Source organism: Squalius cephalus (assembly GCF_949319135.1).
Source record: "Squalius cephalus genome assembly, chromosome: 17".
NCBI lineage: Eukaryota > Metazoa > Chordata > Actinopteri > Cypriniformes > Leuciscidae > Squalius > Squalius cephalus.
Window position 1 is genome coordinate 18,462,492 of NC_137138.1, and position 22,899 is coordinate 18,485,390.

The 22,899-nt window shown below is 36.9% G+C and overlaps 4 protein-coding genes across 6 annotated transcripts; 2 read left to right on the plus strand and 2 right to left on the minus strand.

Moving 5' to 3' along the window:
• Window positions 1–272: 272 nt before the first annotated feature.
• bscl2 (BSCL2 lipid droplet biogenesis associated, seipin) lies at window positions 273–5,723 on the minus strand. Of its 2 annotated transcripts, none has more exons than XM_079898469.1 (11): window positions 5,461–5,723; window positions 4,408–4,987; window positions 4,150–4,231; window positions 3,673–3,816; window positions 2,563–2,697; window positions 2,373–2,470; window positions 2,144–2,285; window positions 1,978–2,059; window positions 1,810–1,884; window positions 1,632–1,697; window positions 273–914 (listed from the first exon to the last, which is right to left on the minus strand). In XM_079898469.1, the coding sequence occupies exons 2-11, from the start codon at window positions 4,722–4,724 to the stop codon at window positions 715–717; spliced, it is 1,341 nt and encodes a 446-aa protein (XP_079754595.1). In that variant the 5' UTR covers window positions 4,725–4,987; window positions 5,461–5,723; the 3' UTR covers window positions 273–714. The 2 variants fall into 2 exon arrangements, with proteins under 2 accessions (XP_079754595.1, XP_079754596.1); XM_079898470.1 differs by having other exon boundaries at window positions 279–914; window positions 2,156–2,285; window positions 5,461–5,696.
• Window positions 5,724–6,411: 688 nt separating this feature from the next.
• On the plus strand, window positions 6,412–11,108 carry gng3 (guanine nucleotide binding protein (G protein), gamma 3). The gene is made up of 3 exons (XM_079848076.1): window positions 6,412–7,021; window positions 8,627–8,726; window positions 10,926–11,108. Exons 2-3 carry the CDS (start codon window positions 8,628–8,630, stop codon window positions 11,052–11,054), a joined length of 228 nt encoding a protein of 75 aa, XP_079704202.1. The 5' UTR covers window positions 6,412–7,021; window position 8,627; the 3' UTR covers window positions 11,055–11,108.
• Window positions 11,109–12,338: 1,230 nt separating this feature from the next.
• banf1 (barrier to autointegration nuclear assembly factor 1) lies at window positions 12,339–18,971 on the minus strand. The gene is made up of 4 exons (XM_079848075.1): window positions 18,765–18,971; window positions 14,138–14,312; window positions 13,313–13,492; window positions 12,339–13,220 (listed from the first exon to the last, which is right to left on the minus strand). Exons 3-4 carry the CDS (start codon window positions 13,436–13,438, stop codon window positions 13,074–13,076), a joined length of 273 nt encoding a protein of 90 aa, XP_079704201.1. The 5' UTR covers window positions 13,439–13,492; window positions 14,138–14,312; window positions 18,765–18,971; the 3' UTR covers window positions 12,339–13,073.
• On the plus strand, window positions 18,019–22,622 carry slc3a2b (solute carrier family 3 member 2b). 2 transcript variants are annotated; one of them, XM_079848073.1, is made up of 9 exons: window positions 18,019–18,148; window positions 19,069–19,306; window positions 19,420–19,604; window positions 19,854–20,027; window positions 21,063–21,151; window positions 21,276–21,421; window positions 21,618–21,927; window positions 22,022–22,078; window positions 22,171–22,622. In XM_079848073.1, the coding sequence occupies exons 2-9, from the start codon at window positions 19,092–19,094 to the stop codon at window positions 22,513–22,515; spliced, it is 1,521 nt and encodes a 506-aa protein (XP_079704199.1). In that variant the 5' UTR covers window positions 18,019–18,148; window positions 19,069–19,091; the 3' UTR covers window positions 22,516–22,622. The 2 variants fall into 2 exon arrangements, with proteins under 2 accessions (XP_079704199.1, XP_079704200.1); XM_079848074.1 differs by having other exon boundaries at window positions 18,050–18,944.
• Window positions 22,623–22,899: the final 277 nt, after the last annotated feature.

Consider the following 22,899-nt stretch of genomic DNA (forward strand, 5'->3'; position numbering starts at 1 on the left):
TATAATTTAATGAAATAAATATAAAAAAACCCTATATCCTTACATAGTAGTATTAGTATTCCATGTAGAGTTGGAATATTGTTGTATACAGTAACAGTAATAATAATAATTATATATATATATATATATATATATATATATATAAAAGTATTGTTTTAATTATTCTTATCCCCAAATCAATTATACTTCTGTGTCCTCTACTTATTTTCCATAATATAACAGGGTTCTCTTAAAATATGTTTTGCATTTTCAGCTTTAGCATTAAAATAATTGAAAGTGGGGAAACAAAATCATTTTTAATATCCACAGAGGTAAAACAGAAGTGCTAAGCCACATTAAATATTTTGTATGACGATCACAGTGCAGAGGAATGTAAAGAACTATGAATAAAATGGAAATGCTGACGTATTTCTTTACAAAACCACAGACCTCAGCAGTGACACATTAAAGCATGGCAGGACTCTAGAGGTGACTTTTAAGTCCTATAAGAAGTATTCAGGTAAAGGAAAACAAAAGTAGCAGAGCTTGAAATTCTGGTGAGCTTCACATCAGCACCATGAGGTAAACTGGTTTCCAAATGCATCAGAAAAATTCTTATGGTAATACTGATTGCATTGCAAAAGGAATGTCTCAAATGTGCTAGCTACGAGTAAAATGAGGTGTTCTGACGTAACAGAATGCATGTGCGTATGTGGTTCCTCCAGAGTTCGGAGCTCAGAGCCTCATCCAGGGTCCGTGCCTTTGTCTAATGCTGTTGTCTGAGGACTGTGGTTGGGCTGTTTCTTCTTCTTGAGTCCCATTGCCTATTCCTGCTGCCCTCTGCTCTTGATCTGGGTCCTCCTCACTCAAATTGGTCTCTGCAATACGAGGAGCCTCGAGGAAAATGGGAGCTTCATCGGTAGAGGAGTCCTGAGCTGATGGCAGAAACATTAACCAGTGACCAATGAGAATGGACTACATTCATTTTTATGCTTTTAATTTAAATAAATGCTTTTATTCAGCAAGAATACATTAAATTGATCAAAAGTAAAACATTAATATTAGAAAATATTTACATTTTAAATAAATGCTGTTCTTTGATAATACATTGATAATCATAAGAAATGTTTCTTGAGCAGCAAATCAGAATTATTTCTAAAGGATCATGTGACCGAAGACTGGTGTAATGCTGCTGAAAACTCAGATCTGCCATCACAGGAATAAATTACATTTTAACATATATATTAAAGTAGAAAATTGGGTTACACTTTATTTTAAGGTGTCATTGTTACAGTGTTATTATATATTTAAGTACTGAGTGATATTAAGCAACTACATGTACTTACATAGGGTTAGGGTAGGATTAGGATTTGGTTGAGGGTTAATTGCATGTAATTATGCATAATTTACTGTTATTGCTATGGTAAGTACATGTAACATATATAACAAGGACACTGTAAAATAAAGTGTTACCGAAAATTGTTATGACATTGTAATAATATTTCACAATATTACTGTTTTTACTGTATTTTTGATCAAATAAACATAAGAGCATAAGAGACTTTGTTCAAAAGCATTAAAAAAATATGACCAACCCCAAACTTTTGAAAGGCAGTGTATCTTACTCATATGCTTTAAGTTAATATTTTTACCAGCTTCATCTTCTTGCAGCTGATTCAGTTCTTCTGTCCCGATCACACTAGGAGTGTCCAAATCACCTGCACAAACAAACATGATTCATCAGTGACTTGATCACTGCATATAATTAATTTTATGCAAAGAATGGATTACAGAAATCTACATTCATCACATATCCCTTTTATCGTTTACCTTTGTTTCGAACTGTTTGTTTGGGTTGTTGTGGTGAATCCGGCAGCTCACTGGCGTCTCTTCCATACGTAATGACTGGGGGACAGGCAAAGAATGGTGTATTAGTTACTGATCTGTTCGATTTATGTGATCAGGTGTGTGCGGCTGTGAACCGAACGGTGTTCTTACTAGGAGTGCTGGAGGATGAGTGCATGCGTTTACGTGCTTCTTCCCTCCTCTGCTGAAGACGTGTTGAGTCTCCCATCATCACCTATGTGTGCAAACAGACATCTGGAATGCATCCAATGGAAGTGTGATAGGATGAAGGTTGAATAGATTAGGCAGATGGTCTTACCCTCACTCTGACCTGCTCGGGGGGATACAGCCCTCCCCAGATGAACTGCAGGTAACTGAAGAGCACAATGACGCTGAGGAAGGTGAAGTTACTCGCCACCCCAACGATTGCAGACATCACTGGGAAATTATACAGGAGGTATCTGTTGTAAGAGGGAATAACATTACAGGATGATTTGATGGAACATGAACCATCAAATAAACTGATACCACCAAACAATGGCAAATACCTAATGCCAGTGAAATAGGCATGGATCCTGAGCTGGGCAGAGTAAATCTGGACCTTGCGAGACTGAATCTCGATCACAGCACCGATGGCAGGTTGGTACTGTGAAGGACAGATCAATATAATGCATGCCTTTAGACTGAATTTTTTTTAATGACAATTCAGTCAGTCTTGTTCATACTTTACAAACTTACAAGGTCCGATTTGAAATCTGGGAAGAGCTCCACTTCGATGAGCTGTTTCTGCTCAGACACACCTGTGAGCAGGAGGGGCGAAAACAGCAGCGTGCTCATGGTCCGCAGCAGGTTTGAACGGTAGTGAAGCATCGTCTGATGAGAACAAACAGGGAACAAGTAATTATGAGTCAAACGGCCATTTAATGACTGTCATTACAATATAAAAAAAACGCCCATGAACTTCAGTGTCACATGATCCTTCAGAAATCATTCTAATATGCTGATTTGCTGCTGAAGAAAAAAAACAAAAAAAAACAGTTGTGCTGAATAATACTTTTGTAAAAATGGTGATACATTTTTTTTCCGGATTCTTTGATGAATAGAAATAACAGCATTTATTTAAAATATAAATCTTTTGTAACATTACAAATGTCTTTACTGTCTCTTTTGTAACATTACAAATGTGACCATGGACCAAAAACCAGTCACATGGGTCAATTTTTTAAACTGAGATTTATACATCATATGGAAGCTGAATAAATAAGCTTTCCATTGATGTATAGTTTGTTAGGATAGGACAATATTTGGTGTATACAGACTGATATAGGATATTTAATTGTGCAGGCTCATTTCTCCGATTTTTACATTGTTACTCGCAAGACACAACCCCAATGATTTCAGACAACCGGACAAAATGGTTGCAGGAAGTACATGTTGCATCATGTGCACATGTGTACATGAAGGAAGTAGTGTATACCGACTGATATAGGATAATTAAATGTTCATGCTTATTTCCCCTATTTTTACATTTCGATTATATTTACCATCATCTAAAGCGCACTTAAAGTTACCACAAATAATTTAAAAACCTACATAATTTAATAATGCTATTAAATGTAATCTCAAGAAAATATCAAATTATCATACTGTCCATTTTGATTTAATTTAATTTAAATTCACTTGTTCACTTTTAAGCTAAATAAAAGCCATAATATAGCCTATTTGATGAACGACTTGGAAAACTACACTTATGTTTAGCAACAACTGACTCGCAAAATCTTATGAATCAGCCCAATTATCCATACAGAATAAACAAAAGAGAATTTTGGGAGAGCGGTCTTCACTCACGGAGCGGACCACCGAGCGAACGACTGTCCCATCAGTGGTATAGCAGGACATTTTGACCATGAACATGCCAATCTGTTCGTTAACAGGAGATTCAGGCATTTCCAGCTCCAGAGAGATCCTGTAGGCCTGACCGGACATCATCACCTAAGAGAAAGAATGAAGCAAATAAAATTAGCTGTAAATATGACAGAAAATATTTTTTTAATATTTTTTCTTATGCATCATTAATGGGCTTGTTACATAATGTAAACAGCAAAGCTTTAAAGGGTCATTTAGGCAAACCCTGTAAAAACATGTCTATAAATTGAACAGATGATACGTGAGGCCCTTTTCTACTAAAAATAACTTTTTCAGGAGCAACTTCAGTCGTGCTTTGGTGGTGTATCCCCCAAAACATATTGACATTCGTAAATTTTTAAATGTGGTTTTTAAGTGTGGCCCTTAAATTATGTCACTCTGAGTGGGACTCAGATGTACCTGGTCTCTTCCATTCTTCAAGAGCGAGATGTTAGCCGTGGGGAAAGAACAGAGGACTGAATCTGAAGCGTCGCAATCTGTCCTGTTAAGAGTGAAATGAAGGAGAGAGGAATCAACCACAATGCATTACGAACTCTAGTAATGCCTCTAACAGTATTTGTTCATTGGACCATACTAATTAAGGACTCAGTCATGCGCAAACAGCCTGTTGTCAAAACTAGACCAGAATATTCCCGATCGGCCCTGATGTGTCTGTACCTGTAGTAGTAGTGTACTGGTGTGGAGAAGCTCACGCTGGGCATGTAGGAATAGTAGAAGCTTCCATACAGGAAGATGGAGATCCAGAGGAGAAGCACCAGGACACACGAAAGAATGGCGACTCTTAGAAGCGTCCTGCGAGCTCTAAGCAGGGTCACCGCTGCCACATCCTGGAGCCAAAGCAGTAACGGTCCCATCGCTGCACCCATAGCCAGCAGTCCTTCAGTTTCACGTCCAGATGAAGGTCCTCTAGTCTCACGGTGTCTGCCCAACAGTCCTCCCACTGCTGACAAAGGCGCCTGTCCCGCTTTACTCATTCAAACCACTTCACACACTATCCAATAATGTGTCCCGTCTGCATCACTACATCTAATAATGCTTGTTTTCTACAGTGAGAATTAATGGTTTGAAAATACAGTGGGTTAAAATGTCATGATGACCAAAGTCAAAATTTAACATGTATTCAGAAAGTCGTATATGGATCTAGTTGTTGTTCTGTGACTGAAAGTATGATGTGCCAGTTTCTTGAATTTGCTTTCCCACCGTTCGTCTGTTACAGTCAATGAAGTCATAGGGTGCCCTAAAAAAGGAATAAGAGAAAAAAAGTCAGAATAAAAAACACATTGAATATATTATAATTGAAAAGTAATTATAACTATACAAAATAATATAAATTCGCACCATTTATAATTTTTAGGATGAAAACACGACAACTAATCCAGGATGAATCATAAAACAAGACTCAATTTATACACACCCAAGAAAACAAATACACACACACACCTAAATCTTCCTCTGTGAATTGCCTGCAATTAGTGCTGCATGATGTATTTATGTACATTTGACAGCCTGACTCGAATTGAACAAAACAATAATGCAGTAAAATAGGAAATAATATGAGTAGCGTCACTTCAGCACGTTCTTTACATACGACTGTACCCGAACTATTTTTGGTGTGTCTCTGAACTGGATTTTAAGTGCCTCCCTGTCTCCATTTCGCATTCACTGTCTTGACAGTTAAGTACATTACATTGAAAAAAAAGGCAAACTCACCTTCTTTAATTAAAAAACACGCCATGGACAAAACAAATAACTATGCTTCAGAATAAACTGATGAAGAACTCCAGTGGACCGACCCCTCTCTTCCTATCTATCGGTTATGTGCTAGCGTGACGCTTAATTTATGCACGTCATGGCAGAGCAAATGATCTCCAAATCAAATGTAATCAAAAACAACAACATTCGGTTGTCATCTACTATCTATAGATCAGTGAAAAACAACCATCGGTGTAACTCAGTTGCGCCCCTGCTGGTGTGACAGAAACATATTACGGCAACCGAAGAGGTACAAAGTACGATGCGTTTGCGTGTCAGCGTTGGTTTACTTAGTGATGCGGTTTAAAATACGTTGTTATTCATGCGAATTGTTACAGAAAAGTAAAATCCCAAATAAAAAACATATATCTATCTTTACCTAAATAATAGGAAAAGGGTCAATGACGTGACACACATTTTACAAAAATACAATTCATAAATGACTTGAAAACACCTAACACACCCTAAATTAAATGTGTTGTTTATTTTTTTATGTCAAAAGAAAACGTATTGAGATTCGTAAACATTGATACATGTTTACGTTATAATAATAGGCTAATAATAGAAATAATAATAATCATCATCATCATCATCTTCGGCTCCGTCTGTCCCAAACTATTAATGTTTGTTGAAACTGGTATAAACATTTTTTTCTTAATGTAGCCTAGCTTTAAAGCCAACATGAAGACTGATATGATTTTTTTTTTAACCATATTTTTATCAACCATCAAAAAACAGAATCAAAATCATCATAAATTGAATGTTGTTGAGCACCAATAAGATTCAGATAAGAAGTCTCCCTTTATTCTTTCTTTCTCCACCAAATGCTTCAGATAACAGTATCCTCATTTCTCGGGAGGAAACTAGGGGGCAGATTTGCAACAATGTGAATGTGACATGAGAATGAATGCAGTGGGAGGTGGGAGGGTGGAGTGATGGTGGGCTTAACCAGGGTGGGAGAGACCACCGAGTCAAAATGGTGCCACAGTACAAGACAAAAAGAGGCTGAGACTGCAGCAGTTCCCATGGTAACAGAGCAGAGGGAAGGCTCACTTATTCCGGAGGTTTAGCAGCATCACCGGCAATGAACAAAATAAGTATTTCATGCTGTCAAATATTTCATGATAATTTTGACAATATAAATTCATCTTCCTAGATTTAATTCTTCATACACTGCTTTTCATCGTTGCATTTCCCTCCCCCCTTCCACCACCCCACGCTGCTGGAAAGGTGGTATGAGCCGCCCCACAGAATAAATCATTCCAATAGGGCCCCCCTCCTCCTGGTTGGCACATTCCACTCACTGCAGAGGGGCGTTTTATGTATGTACCAAGAGAGTGGTGTTCATTGTAGCAGAATTGCAGTGCACTGGACTGTACAGAACTGGGTAGCATCCACACTGTGTATGAGGGTGCGGTCCGGCTGCACTGAAAGCAACAGCACGGGCAGATAGAGAGAGAGAGAAGGAATAAGAAAGAAGAGGAGGGAGAGAAATCACCACAAGAGGAATACAGCAAGGGTAAGAAATAGAGTGAAAGGGGGAAAGGGGTAAAAAAAAGGGCCCAGAATGACAAAAATAGACGAATTCACTCTGTGGTCTTTTTTATGCTTCTTGCTCTCCGTTCACTCTCCATTCTTCTTTAGATCCTTTTAAAATGCATTGCTTTAATTTCATTTGATCAATTTAAACACATTGCATATTTTTTTCCACATCATATTTAAGGGTCTTCCAAATGATTAGCCTACAGATATCTGTTTGAGCATCATTTATATATCTGGCCTAGTTTCTTTTTCTTTTATTCCCTTTTCTGTCTGCAACATGTGATTTCCACTCTACAGATGCCTAAATGTATACGTTCAATCAGATAACATTCAAAACGGCTGGTTTTTGTGTGCTATTGCTCAGAATAATATGGTATATTCCTTGTGGTGATGGATCCCTGCAAGCATATCCTATGTGGAAAATGGGGCTGGCATTCCCCAATACACTGCTGAAATCCTATTTTCAAAATCATTAATGCAGACCATTTTAGGTGGATATGTTGATATTTGATGATTATGAATAGCTCTAAATCTATTTGAACAATGACTTCTGACCATCACCTGGAAATGAAGGGTTTCAGGATGATGAAATGTGTTGCTATCAGATTATTGCATTCCAAGGTGAGGTTTTGGTTTTCTAGGGCAGGAGCTTTTAGCAAAGCAGTAGTAAATGATACCAAGAGAGGAAAGACAGGAAGTGAATGAGAGTCCTGGACCGCAGGAAGATGCTTCCATTAGAGAGTAGAGACTGTGCACTATCAACAGAATCAGTAACACTTTACAGTAAGGTTTCATTTGTCAACATTAGATAACAACATTAGTTGTCAGTGACCTGAGCTGAACAGTGAACAGTTGTGTTTTTTTTAAAATAATGTTAAGAAGGATTAATAAATAACAAATGTTTTGTTCATTGTTAGTTAAAGCATCAATTAATGTTAATGAATGGGACCTTATTACCACAGAATTTGTACATAATGTATCCCCTAATTCTCTATATTAATAGTACATGAATGTTAGCAGATTAGGATGGCAAAAATATTAGGGATGCATATATCGGTATCGGTCGATATATGTTCATTTTAATGTTATCGTTATCGGCGCGATAATAAAATTTGGCCGATGTCTTATGGCAGATAAATTATTGCCTTTAGCTGAGACCCTTCAGATGCACACTGTTCGCCATGATGTTTTTGAATTGCTTGAAATGTGATTGGAAAATAAGGTTAAGTGCAACATGCAAGCCTGTCATTTAGGCTACGTAAAATTACAATGAGAACATTATAATTGTGTGCTTCGGACATGGATTTAATGGTTAGACTTTTATTTTTGTAATCAGGCTCTCAAACATTATATAAAAATTCGGATTTAGGTTTATCGGAAAATATATATCGGTTATGTGCTTTCAAATATACAGAATTATCGGTATCTGGCAAAATTTTCATATCGGCGTATCCTTAAAAAATATACTTTTGTTGGCTGGCTTATATGATAATGAACTTCTTAAACAAAATGAAAAGATGCCTCATGTGCGTTTTTGTATTTTGCATTGACGTCTGTGTAATTTTGTGGGTGTATGTGGCAGGATGAAAGGAGACACCGCTGTGAACAGCACCATGAGCGTCGGTCAGGCCAGAAAGCTGGTGGAACAGCTGAAGATTGAAGCCAGTTTTTGTCGAATCAAGGTGAGGGTTGGCATGCAAAAACAACCGGGAAATGTGGCAAGCAAGAATCAGATCAGTGGTAATCCTGCATGCCTATGAATGTGCCTTTTTATACCAGCCTGTACGTAGCAGACTAATTTGTATCAGATGTGATCAAAGATCTGGAATCAGGTTAATAGGTATGACCTATTTCTACAATCCCACGGTAAAGTGTGTCCTACAAGTACAATTTGAAGCATTCAACAGTCTTTAAGCGTTGACCTCAACCTTGCATTTCACTCATACGGTTCTATTTGACCTAAAATGCTGTTTTAGCCCAGAAATGAAACTGCAGTGTATATATTAAAGTATTAAAGTGTAGTTATTTATCATTTACCATTGTTTTTTCATGCACTGGTCAATTGATTTTGGGCTATTTTGCTTCCATAACATTTCTTATCTCAGACTACAGTGAAAAAAAAATCCATAATACACATTTTAAGCGATTATTTTATTACGCTTTATTTGTGTCAATTACAATACATATCTTTAAAGGCTGTTTTCCAGTTCCAGAGCTATATATTCAGAAGGTTTTTACAGAGGGAGTGTTGGGGAAAGTTACTTTTAAAAGTAATGCATGACAACAATGCACGACCCCAACAAAGTGACTAATTGCGTTACTTGTTTACTTTTTATGGAAAGTAATGCGTTATGTTACTTTTGCATTACTTTTTCTTGTCTAGGCTGGGCTTGTTTTGTTTTTTAATAACAAAAACAAAGTTCTGTATTTGACAAATGTAAAGGCCCTTTCACACCAAAAGTGAAATGAATAAGCCTCAGGCTGAAGGAAATGCAAATTTGCGTCTGTACAGTAGACGGTGAAGCTCAAACACACCTTTCAGCTGCATGCTGCCATTCTGGATTGCAGAAGGACTTACAAATAAAAATGGAACGCAAACATGATGTTTATCTAAAGTCATTTTTGCTTATTAGTATGGTTGAATTGGATAATCAAAGGTCAGCAGCAAATACATTGGTTACTAAAGTGAGATTAAATACATAAAGTATATTGTGTAATTTAACATCTAATTGTTAGTTTTCTAATTCAAGTTTGCATTTCACTGTTTTGATTCATTTTAAGGAATACTGAATCTATTTTTGTGCATGTGAGATGAGTTAAAGGTATAGCGGAGGATTTTCACGAATTTTAGAAAAGAACCGCCCTCTCCACTTTTTGAAAAAATGCACATGCGCAACACTCTACCTGCTCCCGAGAGGGAACGCCTATTAAACGTGTGCACGAGCTAATCATAGCTTACATTAACTTTTACTAGCAGTGATTTTAAATGGATTTCTCCAAATAGCATGCCAAACTTTACCTGTCAAGTAGAAACCTCGCGACTGAGGCATCAGTGGGAAGCCCAACCTGTGTTTTAAGCGTGTGAATCGTGTGCACGAGCACGTACGACGGCCTTACATAAACATATCACCAGAATGATTGACACTTAGGAGGACCAATAGTCTTGATGATCCACCCGGAAAAAGAAAATCCTCCGCTATACCTTTAATTGCTCACCTTTAGTCTACAAAAACCATCATGTTTACACAGCGCAAACAACACCTCTGCACTTACTCATGATTTCTCTCAACATGGGGACAGGAGAGGTGTCCGTCTATAGGAAAACAAGTAACTTGCGTTATTTATTTGAAAAAGTAACTGATATTTTCTTGTAAATTTAAAAGTAATGCGTTACTTTAGTTACTTAAAAAAAGTAATCTGATTACGCAACTCATGTAACTTGTAATGCGTTACGCCCAACACTGCAGAGGGATTGTTCATATATCATTTTTATTTCCTAAAAACATTTTTCTGTCTGTTGACAGTATTTTCTGATTTATGGAGTGATAAAAAGAGATATCCAAAACCTCCTCTGAAAAAAACTTTAACCCTAATATGTTGACAAAATGAAACTGGATGAATGAATTTTGAACTTGGCTTTATACAATGTTCAGTGTGGATTTAATTAGATAATGGCTTATTTGCATATTTAAACAACATTTTATAAAAACCAGTGATACAAAACAATTGTCTTAATGTACTGTTATTGATCAACTGGGGAATTATGGTGATATATATTACTTACATTTTTTACCCTATTAACTTGAGGTTTCTTGCCTGAAAATCAATTGCTGTCCGTGTGCTTTTAAATTGGGCACTGACAATCCATCCTGTATTCTTAGGTGTCAAAGGCAGCAGCAGACTTGATGGCCTACTGTGATGCCCATGCAATCGAGGACCCTCTCATCACCCCTGTGCCCACTTCAGAAAACCCGTTCAGGGAGAAAAAGTTCTTCTGTGCTCTCCTCTGAGCAGGACACAGGAAGGGCAGGATTAGTCTCATTTAAAAAAATAATGATCATTTACGCACATCACACAACACAACACTCGACAAGACACCACACAGCAAAATAAATCCCAAAATAAGGTTCAATAAATGCAAAGTGGTTTCTAAATTTCAGAACCCAAAAATTTACAAAATCATGTTTGTTAAGATATTTTTATCCTCCTGTTTTTTTTTCCTTTCTTTCTGGGAAACCCTGTTCCTTTCATTAAGGGGACAAAATAACATCAAGATCAATGCAAATGGATTAGATCATGACACACTGATACATACATATGCAAGCACACAGTTTTTTAATCAAAAGGGAAATAGGTGTGGGTCTGAATATTTCAATTTCAAATTTTATTATATTCGAAACATTCATTGCGTTCTTCACATAGCTTACTATGGTGATTTACAAATTCTGTATGTATATTTTGATTTTTTTTAAAATGTTTTGTTTGAGGTGGCAATGTATGTTGGTAGACAATTCTGGTTAACTGGTAGAGCTTTTAAAGTTTAGATCATTGTGAGAAAGTGCGAATGCTGATACCTACATAGCACTCCTAAAGGGGTTTGTAAAATGATATTTATGTCCTAAAAACAATTAAATTTTTCCTGGCCACCTAAACAAGTGGTATCTAGTCTCTAATAGTTCAAAAGATTAGCTCAAAAGATGAACTGGTGAAGAAAAATGTCAAGAGAACATCTGTCAAATACATGTGGTCCCAAGTAATGAATTAAAATACTGCAGAATCCAATGAAGGAATGAATAAAACTTTTAAACATCACACGTATGTGCATCGCTTATTGAGATTTAGGAGAAAAATTAACACTACAGTAATATTTTAAAGAAATTAATACTTTTCTGCGATGACAGATTTAAGTGAAAAATCAAGTGACTAAAGAATCCTAACAATTTTTATCATGGTTTCCACAAAAATATTAAGCAGCACAACGGTTTTCAACTTTGATAATATTAATGTTTCTAGAGAACTAAGTCAGCATATTAGAATGATGTCTGAAGGATCATGTGACATTGAAGACTGGAGTAATGATGCTGAAAATTCAGCTTTGCCATCACAGGAATAAACTATATCAAAAAATTAATTTGTAATTTCACAATATTATGTTTTTAAAAAAAACTAAAGTTAAACAAATGCCTCTCGATGAAACAAAAACAAAAAAATTCAAACAGGTAATTCCACTTTTGTAACAGCTCGTTTAGCTGGATTAAAATGTTTTTCATTCCACACACTCACAACACACCCTATTAATTATTACTTTTGAGATTTTATTCCAAAAGATCTAAGATGCAAAACACAAAAGTTCAAAAATGGTCTTAAAGCCATGAAAACATTTATCAGTTTCATTCAGGCAGCATTTTAAACATCAAGGCAGCAGATGTCAACCAAGACGTGAGTTAAGTGGCTACACTACACAGAATGATTCAGCCCACGCATCTTCAGGTACACATGCACAGTTAAAACAAATCCATATTTTTATTAAGGCAATTTAGGGGTTGGGGAGCATTAAAAACCATATGGGCATCATTATGCACAGGATCCTTTGAGCAATACATATTAGAGAACAGTGACAAGTTCATAAACCTACTTAGCAGTGTGCCACATTTGGGACATCAGTTAAAACCTGCAAACGGCATCATAATAAACAGAATGTGGGATCTGTGTTGCGCCCAGTGAATATGTATATGTAGTCTGGAACCGAACTGCATATGATGAACGGCTTTTTGGATAATTCGCGTTATTCTGTGATCCAGTGTCAATGTTTGAACACACAAAAGGGCCAGTGATCTAACAAGTGTACCCACCATCTAGAGACATTCTAGTGTTTCTACAATTCTGGACCAAGATTTAATATTGATACACCCAAAGAATGATGTCAGAAAAGTCTAATTGTTATAGTGAGGTAAATGTATTCAGATACAAGGGGGGGGGGGGGGGGGTAAATATACTTTAAAATTAAAGTATAACAACAGAAGAGTCAACTACAGGAAAGAGTCACACCACTCTCGCAGACAGCCATAACAGTCGCCTTGCTGTTTAGTGTTGGCTCCACATGTATCCTTCAACCATTCCCGAAACAACTCCTCATCTTTCCTCAGAACCAGAAACTGTCCTAGGACAACATATGCCTGTAAGGAAGAAAGAAAAAAGAAGAAGAAGTGTCAATTTAATGACCATAGGGCTGACTGCAGTTAATATGAAACATCTTGGTAAATCTCACCTTGTCGAAGCCTTTATCTTCCAATCTTTTTCCAAGAACTTCCCCAATTCCTGCTAGTGCATTCACAGACTTCTCCCCCATGGGTTCGGCCACAAAGTCCTTGTGTTTTTGTGATGTCGACGACATTGTTGATTTGTATTAGAGAGGGTTGTGGGAATTCAGGTTTACTTTCTTCAATGGCTTGAAGAGGAGAAACAAGATAAGAATATTTATGTTAAAAGGCATGATTTCTTAAGAATACCCCAAAACTAACTGTACACAAGTCTAAAGAAAATACTACACACCGAATGTGTTAAAACAAAGAAAAAAACCTACTCAACTCCAGATACTTTGTAATAAGTTTTAACTATTGTTAAAATGCAAATGTCCCTATCTTACCTTAAAAAAAAAAAAAATCAATATGTATTTTTGACAAATAAGCGGATTTCCTACCAGACAGGCTATATGAGCACTTCATAAAATCCTCGTGTATTATAATGTAACATCACCGAACACTGATAACGGAAAGTGAAGGCGAGCTACTGAACTACTGGGATAATGAAAGTGAAAACTACACAACCACGGGGAATTTATAAAGCCGTACATAATGCGACGGAGAGATAATAGTTAATGAATACATGACGATAAAAATAAGCAGTTCATAAGAGTGAATTTTCTCAATTTACACGTTTGGGGGTCCCGCCTCATTTCTTCGCGTTCAGCGCTACACAACGACAGCTGACAGGAAACTCTCAATTAAACATAAAAACAACCAAAGTGGCCAACGCAACAGTATAACCAGTATCTATAAAGGAACTTGAGGCTGCACCATATTTTATATCATACCTGGACACTTTTATCGAGAAATGTCGATCCTCATCCGCAGACGCCGCGCTATTCGCAGACTCAATGCGCCCAAAATAACTCACACAGCGACGCTTCCTGATCCCGCCTTTAGACTGAACACTTCCGCTCATATCAAGCTGCTGTTCAAAGAGACACTGAACCCTGGTGGCTCCGGCTGTATGGTGGAAATCAAAGAAAGGGTTTTTATTTGATTAAAAAACCTTTACACACAAAATATGCGTTTTCGCAGTTATCAAAACCACAATATTTCCAAGCAGCAAAAACTGAAAGATAATAATAAATGTTCTCCTCAATGTCTATTATTATTATTATTATTATTACTATTTTATCGTTGTTCAAATTTATATATAAAAAAATATATTACAGGAAAAATTCAGTATTTTTTGTTTTGGCCAAGCTTAAAGTGTCTGATTCCCTCTCAGTTTAGCTGGTTTAAACTAGTTTTAATTTCTTGAATATTGAAATAACTTAACTTTGATGTACATTTCTATTTTATTATCACACAGATTATTCTCAGCATTTTGGAGCATTTGCCAAAAATTCAATATCACTACAAATGACTAATATAAAAGTACTGCTTATCTTGTAATGCTCTTTCATTACCAGCGCTCAGGCAAATGTATGATCTTTTGGAGAACTTGACTTCACATTGCGCAAAACATAATAAAGCACAAATACGTACATCACAAATACCTGCTGTTTTTTTAATAAATCACAAAATAGGGCTTAAGGATAGCATTGTATTACAAACAATTATATTAATAGCACTGGCAAATGAAACTCAAGTTTGAAATAATTAATAAATAATTAGAATTCTACATAATATCAGCATATTATTCTTAAATCCTTAACTAAAGCAATAGGGTCTCTGAAGAAGTGAATATTTTCGTTTGAGTATCATGCTTTAATAAGTGTATAGTTAAAATCTTAGTACAAATTGTCTGCAAAAACTGGACAATTTTTTGTCGCACACTTCTCACATGAACACCAGGGGGCAGAGATACATTAAAAAAACACTTCCCAAAACAGTGTGCCTGCCGATAAATACATTTGTATGCCATGTATGTAGAAATGTGTGGAAAATAGTTGTTGTTTTACACCAATCATTTCTTCATTTGATCTGATTAGAAATGATGCACAATTTTATTTTATTTTTTTAAAGCGCTTTATTTGGTTAGTATGCCTACATTTTGCTTTGTTCTCTAGTGCAGAGGATTGAATTACTTGTAAGACTACCTCAAGAGCAAATTTTAGAGTGAATATTTCAGATGTCTCATGCTGATCATGCGTAACCATCATGATATGATCATGAAGCCAGACCTATATATTCTCACAGGCTGCAATCCAAGAATTGGTGCTGTGAATACTTGCCTGGAAAGGAATGAGGGCACAGCATGCTGACTCAAACGGGCATGGTCAAAAAGTGTCTTGGCAAATGGAAAAGGTTATCCTGTTAAAGGAGAACTCCGGTCAATTTTAACATTGAGCTCATTTTTTTGTACATTTGGAGTGCTGTCAATACAGAGAACAACGACAAAAATCGGTGTTGCCTACACCGTGTTATCCTCTTTTTAAAATTTGCACCCTGTTGACTTCAATGGGGCAAGTTTTAAACCTGCTTTTAGCCTCTTAACATCCTTGATGTGTCATTACAAGTGCACAGCCATGTAAGTGATTCCTTCAGAGTGAACACGGTGAATCTGACTGCAGTAGATGAGAAAGATATGAATAAACTGATATGAATACTGTGGACTTCGACCGAAAACAGGAAGTAAATACAGGTATGTGCGCTGGCTGAATTAACATCACTTTTATTAATATCTTTCACATCTACTGCAGTCAGATTCACCCGTGTTCACTCTGAAGGAATCACTCACATTGGCTGTGCACTTGTAATGACACATCAAGGATGTTAAGAGGCTAAAAGCAGGTTTAAAACGTGCCCCATTGAAGTCAACAGGGTGCAAATTTTAAAAAGAGGATAACACGGTGTAGGCAACACCGATATTTGTCGTTGTTCTCTGTATTGACAGCACTCCAAATTTACAAAAAAATGTTTTTGTATATATTATTATATTGTATATAATATTTTTGTTGAACTATTTTTTTCACATTTAGCCTACTGTATATTCACTCAAGGGTTTGTGTAATATTGATTGGCTTAGTCCCTTCCAGGATGCTTGATTGATTTCTGAAGAGATGATCAAGGAAAGTGCAATGCTCTTTTGTTCTCAAGTTTTTATACTCTCACATCTTCTCTGATTTCATTAACACATACTAAGGAATGATGAGATGATGTATTCTTGGTAAGACGCCACAGTTTATTGTTAAACCAAAAAGAAGAAAATGTTTGTCTGCTTGTAAGCCACCGCTCAGAACTATGTCCTTAATGAGCCGTGGACACAATGTGCTCTGATGTGTTTACATGATATCTGAGACTGGATGGGAGGAGCTTCATTCTGAGTGTTACACTCTAGCTTATGCTCACTTATGCCTCTCTGTTTGAAAAAAAAATTACTATAGAAGTTTGTGTTGCACTTATAGTGCTACAAACATTCAGGCAATTACACAATGAACCTTTGTGTTTCTACAAAAATTATAAATTAACCCAATCAAACAGGTGCTCGTGTTAGACAAAGTTATGGTAAAATATTCCATATTATCTCATCAAAATACCAGCACGTGTTCTCCTCACTGTCTATGTCTGCTGTTAGATCATATTTCAGTTTTCCTGAGGGGTTAGGAGACACGTGAAAGCACAGTCCTCTATATGTTGTGAATGTTTTTCTGAAGCATGGGTCTGTACCGCATTGAATGGACATTATTTATCAGTAGGAGCACATGAGACAAGCAAATAAGGACAATAGAAGTTAATAAAGAGTTTAAAACTATAAGGGTTTTATACATTTAGATTTTTGTTGTTTATTATTACTTTTTAAATCTGTGCTCTTGTATTTCTTTTGCTGTTTAATCCAACTACCTGATTGATAAGGCATTTTTACTGTACTCCGTGTCTATTGCAAATTCAAATAAGAGTTTTAGAGCTGCATTTAATCAGGCTTAGCTGCTTAAATGACCAAAGCACATAATTAGGGTAAAGGTTAAGCAAAACATTTTGAGCTATTTTTTCACTTAGTGGTCTTTTTATAATATATTAAAGAACAAACAAATATTTATACTATTTAACAAATATTATTTATATGTAAATACACTATACATATAAAACATATAAATACAGCACGGTTAAAATATAGAACAATTTGGGTAAGTGGTAGACTTCGATTGAACAGAGAAGTGAAGAACTAACTAAACTGTACATTGAGATTCCCGTTTACAATGGTTTTTGTTGTTGTTGCTGTTTCTCTTTCTAGGAAAGAAACTCAATACATTCAACCCCCCAAAAACATGTTTATGGAGGTCTTGTACAGTCAACAGGGAGGAGAACGAGGTAGTAATGACAGCCTCCTTTAAGGTGGACTCTCTAAAATGCTACAAAAATGGATTTTCTGCCTGAAATGCAGGTTCACGTACTACAGAATTGACAAACTGAACATTGTTAAATTAATTTGTTTGTTTTCTCTATACATGCCACAGATATAATACTAATACTAATAAATATATATAGCGAAAATAAACTTTAACAGACTAAAATGTAGAAAATACAAATACTTTTTTATACGATTATATTACTTTCTTATCATGATGGATGAAAGGAACAGGTTCTTTGAAACGAATTGTTCAAAATAATCGATTCGTTAAAATAGTAGAATTGTTGGCTTTTTCTCTAGTCCTAAAACAGGTTTTGTGCTGTTCCCCCTTAAATGTGGGCGGAGAAACGTGTAGGCTCTGAGTCTTTTTGCGTATAAAAACCTCAAGCATCACTGTGAATACAGACTCGAACGGTACCAGCGAACACAAGCAGGGTATTTCTTATTTATCACAGATAATTTAAACGAAGAGTTCATCATTATTCCAGTGTAACGTTAACTGGTAAGATCTGGTCTTGTTTCAGTTAAATTTTGCGTAACGTTAGTTCCTAAATTTGCCAACATCCTTGATATTTGCGAGCCGTACATCATGGTTTATTCATATTTAAAAGCATTACATTGGCATGTTTCGGATTTAAATTATATGTTATTCTTTAACATGTGTTAATTCAGGCTGAATGAGTCACTGAACAGACAGGCTCAAATAGAACTGGACCAATCCGGTTTACAAAATGTCGCGCTACCATTTACATCAAATGTACTGTGTCCTTTGAAAACTACTGCTTTGAACGAGTCGATAGTGTAATATATAAATAGTGCTCACAAACGCTCAATTTATCCCCACGTCAGTTATATTTATGTTTATTTTTAACTAGATTCGATGAGCGTGGTTATGCTGATCTGGCAGCCGGCATTTGGTTGCTATGTCTACGGTCACTGGAGGTTTAATCTGGATTAACTGTTGTTTTGTCTAACAGAGCCCAAATCTTTCTAGTCTACCAAAGAGCCTTGGTGTACTTGTCGTTTTGGGTATTAGTACATCTGTTATAAAAATGTGTTTTTTTTGTCGCCATCTCCGCGTGAATTGATTAGGTGATGCAACGTTCAGCGTATCTTGCCTGAATGCGTGTCTTGCCCATGACGTCAAACATCTGCTTCCTCCTCAGCCTGTAATTCTGGTTCCATAACGACAGAGGCTGATTCCGAAATCTCCATTATACCCTCAAATAGGGCGTTATTTGAGGGGACAGACATTTGTAGTGGTGTCCGAAACCATAGTGGACGTAACCGCAACCGATGTACGAACATTGAGCAGTATTATTATTAGTGGACTAACGTAGTGAATAGTGAATGAGGGTTTAGGGGGGATTCGGATTCAGCCCAAGATGTGCTTGCTGCTAATGTAATTAAATTTGTTTCCAGGACATTAAACATAAACTGACAAAATGAGCAGCGAAACTGAAGTGGATATGAAAGATGTGGAGCTCAATGAGGTGGAGCAGGAGAAGCAGCCCATGAGAGAGGGAGAGGCTATAAATAATTATGCCATCTCGCCTGTAAGCGAGAAGAATGGCATTGTGAAGGTGAAGATTCCAGATGAGGAGACTAAATTCACTGGATTATCCAAAGAAGAACTCATGAAAGTGGCCGGAACACCAGGGTATGACACGCACAATGGCTAAACCTCTTTTACTTTAAGTTAGATCTTGGTGTGGATTTTTCTGTTTTTCAGTTACTCAGATGATGTAATCACTGTTGTCTATTCTTGAATAGGTGGGTTAAAGTTCGTTGGGCACTTCTGATTCTGTTCTGGCTTGGTTGGCTGGGCATGCTGGCTGGCGCTATTGCCATCATTATTCACGCTCCTCGATGCAAGCCCCTCCCTGAGATGAACTGGTGGAACTATGGAGCACTGTACCAGATTGGAGACGTGAACTCCTTTAGTTCAGACCTGAAAGGTAAAGACTCCATGGGCCAACACCCAATCAACCAAAATTATCTATGTTAAGGGGGGAGTGTTAATGGGTTGCAGGGTTGGGTCAGTTTGGGGATTAAATGCGGATGTCAGGCTCTGAACATGTTCAAACTCATAATAACTCTTTCTTTATGCTGCTGAATCGACAAATCTGGTACAATGAAGTTAGGATTAACATGGATGTGGTCTGTGATCTAAATATCTCCCTATTTATTCTCTTTTTTTCCCTCAGGTTTGGCTGGAAAGGTTCAGGCATTGGATGAGTTAAAGGTGAAGGGTCTTGTCATAGGCCCGATCCATGTGTCCAGTGCCGACAAGCCCGAGGATCTGAATTTGACTGAGATTTCTAAAGAGGCTGGTAATGCGTCGCAGTTTAAAGAAGTAATCCAGGCTGCACACAAAAGAGGTGAGCTTGAGACTTTACTATTTATCAAAGAATTCTGAAATGTATCTCAGTTTCTACAAAATATAACAAAATATACAGTTGCTTATGTATGTGTACATGTGCAGTGCTCCAATTTATTAGACCACCCGTCATAATGAGGAGAAAACACAAATATTTTAGGAATCTGTCGAAAACTTTAAACTTTAAATATGTTTTTATTGTCATTTAATCGGCAAATAACAAATTTAAACAACTAGATCGTCTTTATTCACGCATAATAACCAAAATCATTCCTTTTGGAACAATCTCACCGCCTTCATCTGGAAGGCAGAATCCCTGACTACATTCAAAGACAGCTGAAAATCATCTCTTCTGTGTGAACTTAACCTCATCATAAAAATGAAAAAAATTCTTTCACTTCCCTTTAATCCCTTACTTTTCTAGTTTATGCTACTCTAAGCAATGTCTGAAACTTTATTTTGAGCACTTCATGTGTTTGTTTGCATCTTCACAATGAATCGCTTGCTGTATTGCTCATTTGTAAGTCACTTTGGATAAAAGCATCTGTAAAATGAATAAATGCAAATTAATGGAAATGGAAAAAAAACGTAATATTTTGAATGGCGTCCTTTGGCCTTGATAACAGTTTGCGTTCTTGCTGGCATTGTCTTTATGTACAGTACATTTCCACAGTCTCTGTTGTTATCGACCTCCAAATAGATTCTAGTTGTTCCCAGAGACTTTCTTTTGTTGAGAAGTTTTGTGCGATCTATCTTTGAATCCACTGAATCCCAAATTTGTTCAATAGGATTTAAGTCCGGACTTTGACTTGGCCAACTGTGACTAAAGAGCTTACACATACTGGTGGATTAACCATTTCAGAAACATAAATTATTTTGGTAATCACCAATACTGTTAGTTTTGGGCAGCTGTGGCACAAACCTTACATTGGATGGTGGTCTAATAAATTTGTTAAGCACTGTATGTACACATATGTACGTGTGTGTATATATATATTTATATTTATCTCAATTAAATGTTTGTGTTTACCCCTAGGTATCTCTGTTGTTTTGGACCTTACCCCTAACTATAAAGGAGAAGAGCCCTGGTTTGACAATGATGCTGTCAGCTCTTTGGAACTTGAGGTATGACTTAGATTATTGGACAAAGAAATTATCTATTACTATTGCTCACAATCTATGTTGTCACTTGAACTTGATTTGGGTACTTGAGTTTCCAGAGTAATAATTATGATCCTTGTCTTTGTAGCCTGCTCTGAGGCACTGGCTAGCAGAAGGTGTAGACGGATTCCTCTTCTACGGTGTTGAGAAGGTTTCCACTGCAGCCCCATCCCTTTGGAGGACCGTTGAAGACCATTTCCGCAATCAGACAGAATCCGATGGAAAAACTAAAAAGTGAGCACTTTTTACTTCATGAATGGACTTGAAGATTCTTTTTGTGAAGTAAAGGAGCCACCTTGTGGTCGTTGGGAGCAACTTTTACAAACTGAACTCCTGTCAAGGGGACTTTGAAATTGTATTGCTAACCAACTTGTTCCATTTAATACTTTTATTAAATAACTTCAACCTTACTGACTTTTTATCTTTCCAGGGTCTTAATTGGCGTTACAGAGAAGACCTCTCCTGATGACATAGCTGCTGTGTTGAACAAAACTGGTGTTGACCTGCTCCTCACTGATGCTCTAAGGTCCAGGTCTGCTCTGGAAGTTGCCGATTCTGTTGCTCGCTTGTATTCCACTTACAATCAGACCCAACTGGCTTGGAACATCGGTGGGCGTATCGCTGGACACCTGGCTTCAGTAGTGGGGCATGCCAAACTCAAGTTGAGTCAAATGCTGCTGCTCACCCTGCCTGGCACACCAGTGTTTAATTATGGGGATGAGATCGGACTGGAAGATGAGGTAGGTCAACTGAAGGTTTTTATCAAAAGTAGGCAGCAGGTCCGAGTGCTTTTCAAGAGCAGATCCTAAAATGTTGTGTTATTCTTCCATTTAGTCCACCAAAAACCCAACCATGGTGTGGGACTTCACTAACAGCACTGTGACTCCAATGGTAAGGCACTCGTGCACACCGCTAAAGCTCCAGTTACATCATTCAATATTGTGTCCTGCAGTTTTAGTAAAATGTTCATGTTTGCTTTACAGACCATTCTGGAAAAAATGAAAGCTTTACGCTCATTCTTCAGGACTGTGAGTGAAAAAAGATCAAAGGAGCGCTCTCTGCAGCATGGAGAATACTTGCCTTTGTTCAACTCGACCTTCGCCATGGCCTATGTGCGAAGGTGGGACCAGAATGAGCGCTACCTTATTGCACTCAACTGGCACTCAAACGAAACGGTCACTCTTCAGCTGAAGCATGCTGAGATTCCTGAAAAAGCTACAGTAGTGTGTAGTACTGATGATATAGCTGCTGGTACAATGCTTAACCTTGCACAACTTGAGGTGAAGCCAGAACAGGGTATAATGCTGAAGTTTCCTTATACATCCTAAAGACTTACTTTAAATTCGTAGTTAGTGTGAGGACATGGATTCGGCCGTTCTGTTGCAATATTTGTCCTTTTTAGTACATAAACACTGGCATACAGCATCAGATTGTACTAATACATACATCACATGCACTGCATGACTACTAAACGTAACTTTAAGCTGGTAGTTGTTTTTCTGTTACATAGAATACATTCCATAGGAAGAATTATTTTAATTTAATTTAAACCTTTTTTTTTTTTTTTTTTTTTTAGTTTTTCAAATGTAGTGCAATTCTGCACACGAAAAAGTGTTCACGTGTCCTCGAGTAAATCTTAAATGGCTGTTTCTTCTATGTAATTGTAAAAAAAGGCATGAAAATGAAAGGTGTGGACAATAAATTAAGTGGAG

Bases quoted from the DNA above. Each gene is read 5' to 3' on its own strand.
- bscl2 (XM_079898469.1), bottom strand. From the start codon at position 4,724: ATGAGTAAAGCGGGACAGGCGCCTTTGTCAGCAGTGGGAGGACTGTTG. The intron at 2,060-2,143 runs GTAAGACCATCT...TTGCACACATAG, and splicing joins CCGAGCAGGTCAGAGTGAGG to GTGATGATGGGAGACTCAAC. The intron at 1,885-1,977 runs GTAAGAACACCG...CCTGTCCCCCAG, and splicing joins CTCATCCTCCAGCACTCCTA to TCATTACGTATGGAAGAGAC.
- gng3 (XM_079848076.1), top strand. From the start codon at position 8,628: ATGAAAGGAGACACCGCTGTGAACAGCACCATGAGCGTCGGTCAGGCC. The intron at 8,727-10,925 runs GTGAGGGTTGGC...CTGTATTCTTAG, and splicing joins CCAGTTTTTGTCGAATCAAG to GTGTCAAAGGCAGCAGCAGA.
- banf1 (XM_079848075.1), bottom strand. From the start codon at position 13,438: ATGTCGTCGACATCACAAAAACACAAGGACTTTGTGGCCGAACCCATG. The intron at 13,221-13,312 runs GTGAGATTTACC...TCTTCCTTACAG, and splicing joins AAGATAAAGGCTTCGACAAG to GCATATGTTGTCCTAGGACA.
- slc3a2b (XM_079848073.1), top strand. From the start codon at position 19,092: ATGAGCAGCGAAACTGAAGTGGATATGAAAGATGTGGAGCTCAATGAG. The intron at 19,307-19,419 runs GTATGACACGCA...ATTCTTGAATAG, and splicing joins AAAGTGGCCGGAACACCAGG to GTGGGTTAAAGTTCGTTGGG. The intron at 19,605-19,853 runs GTAAAGACTCCA...TTTTTCCCTCAG, and splicing joins CTTTAGTTCAGACCTGAAAG to GTTTGGCTGGAAAGGTTCAG.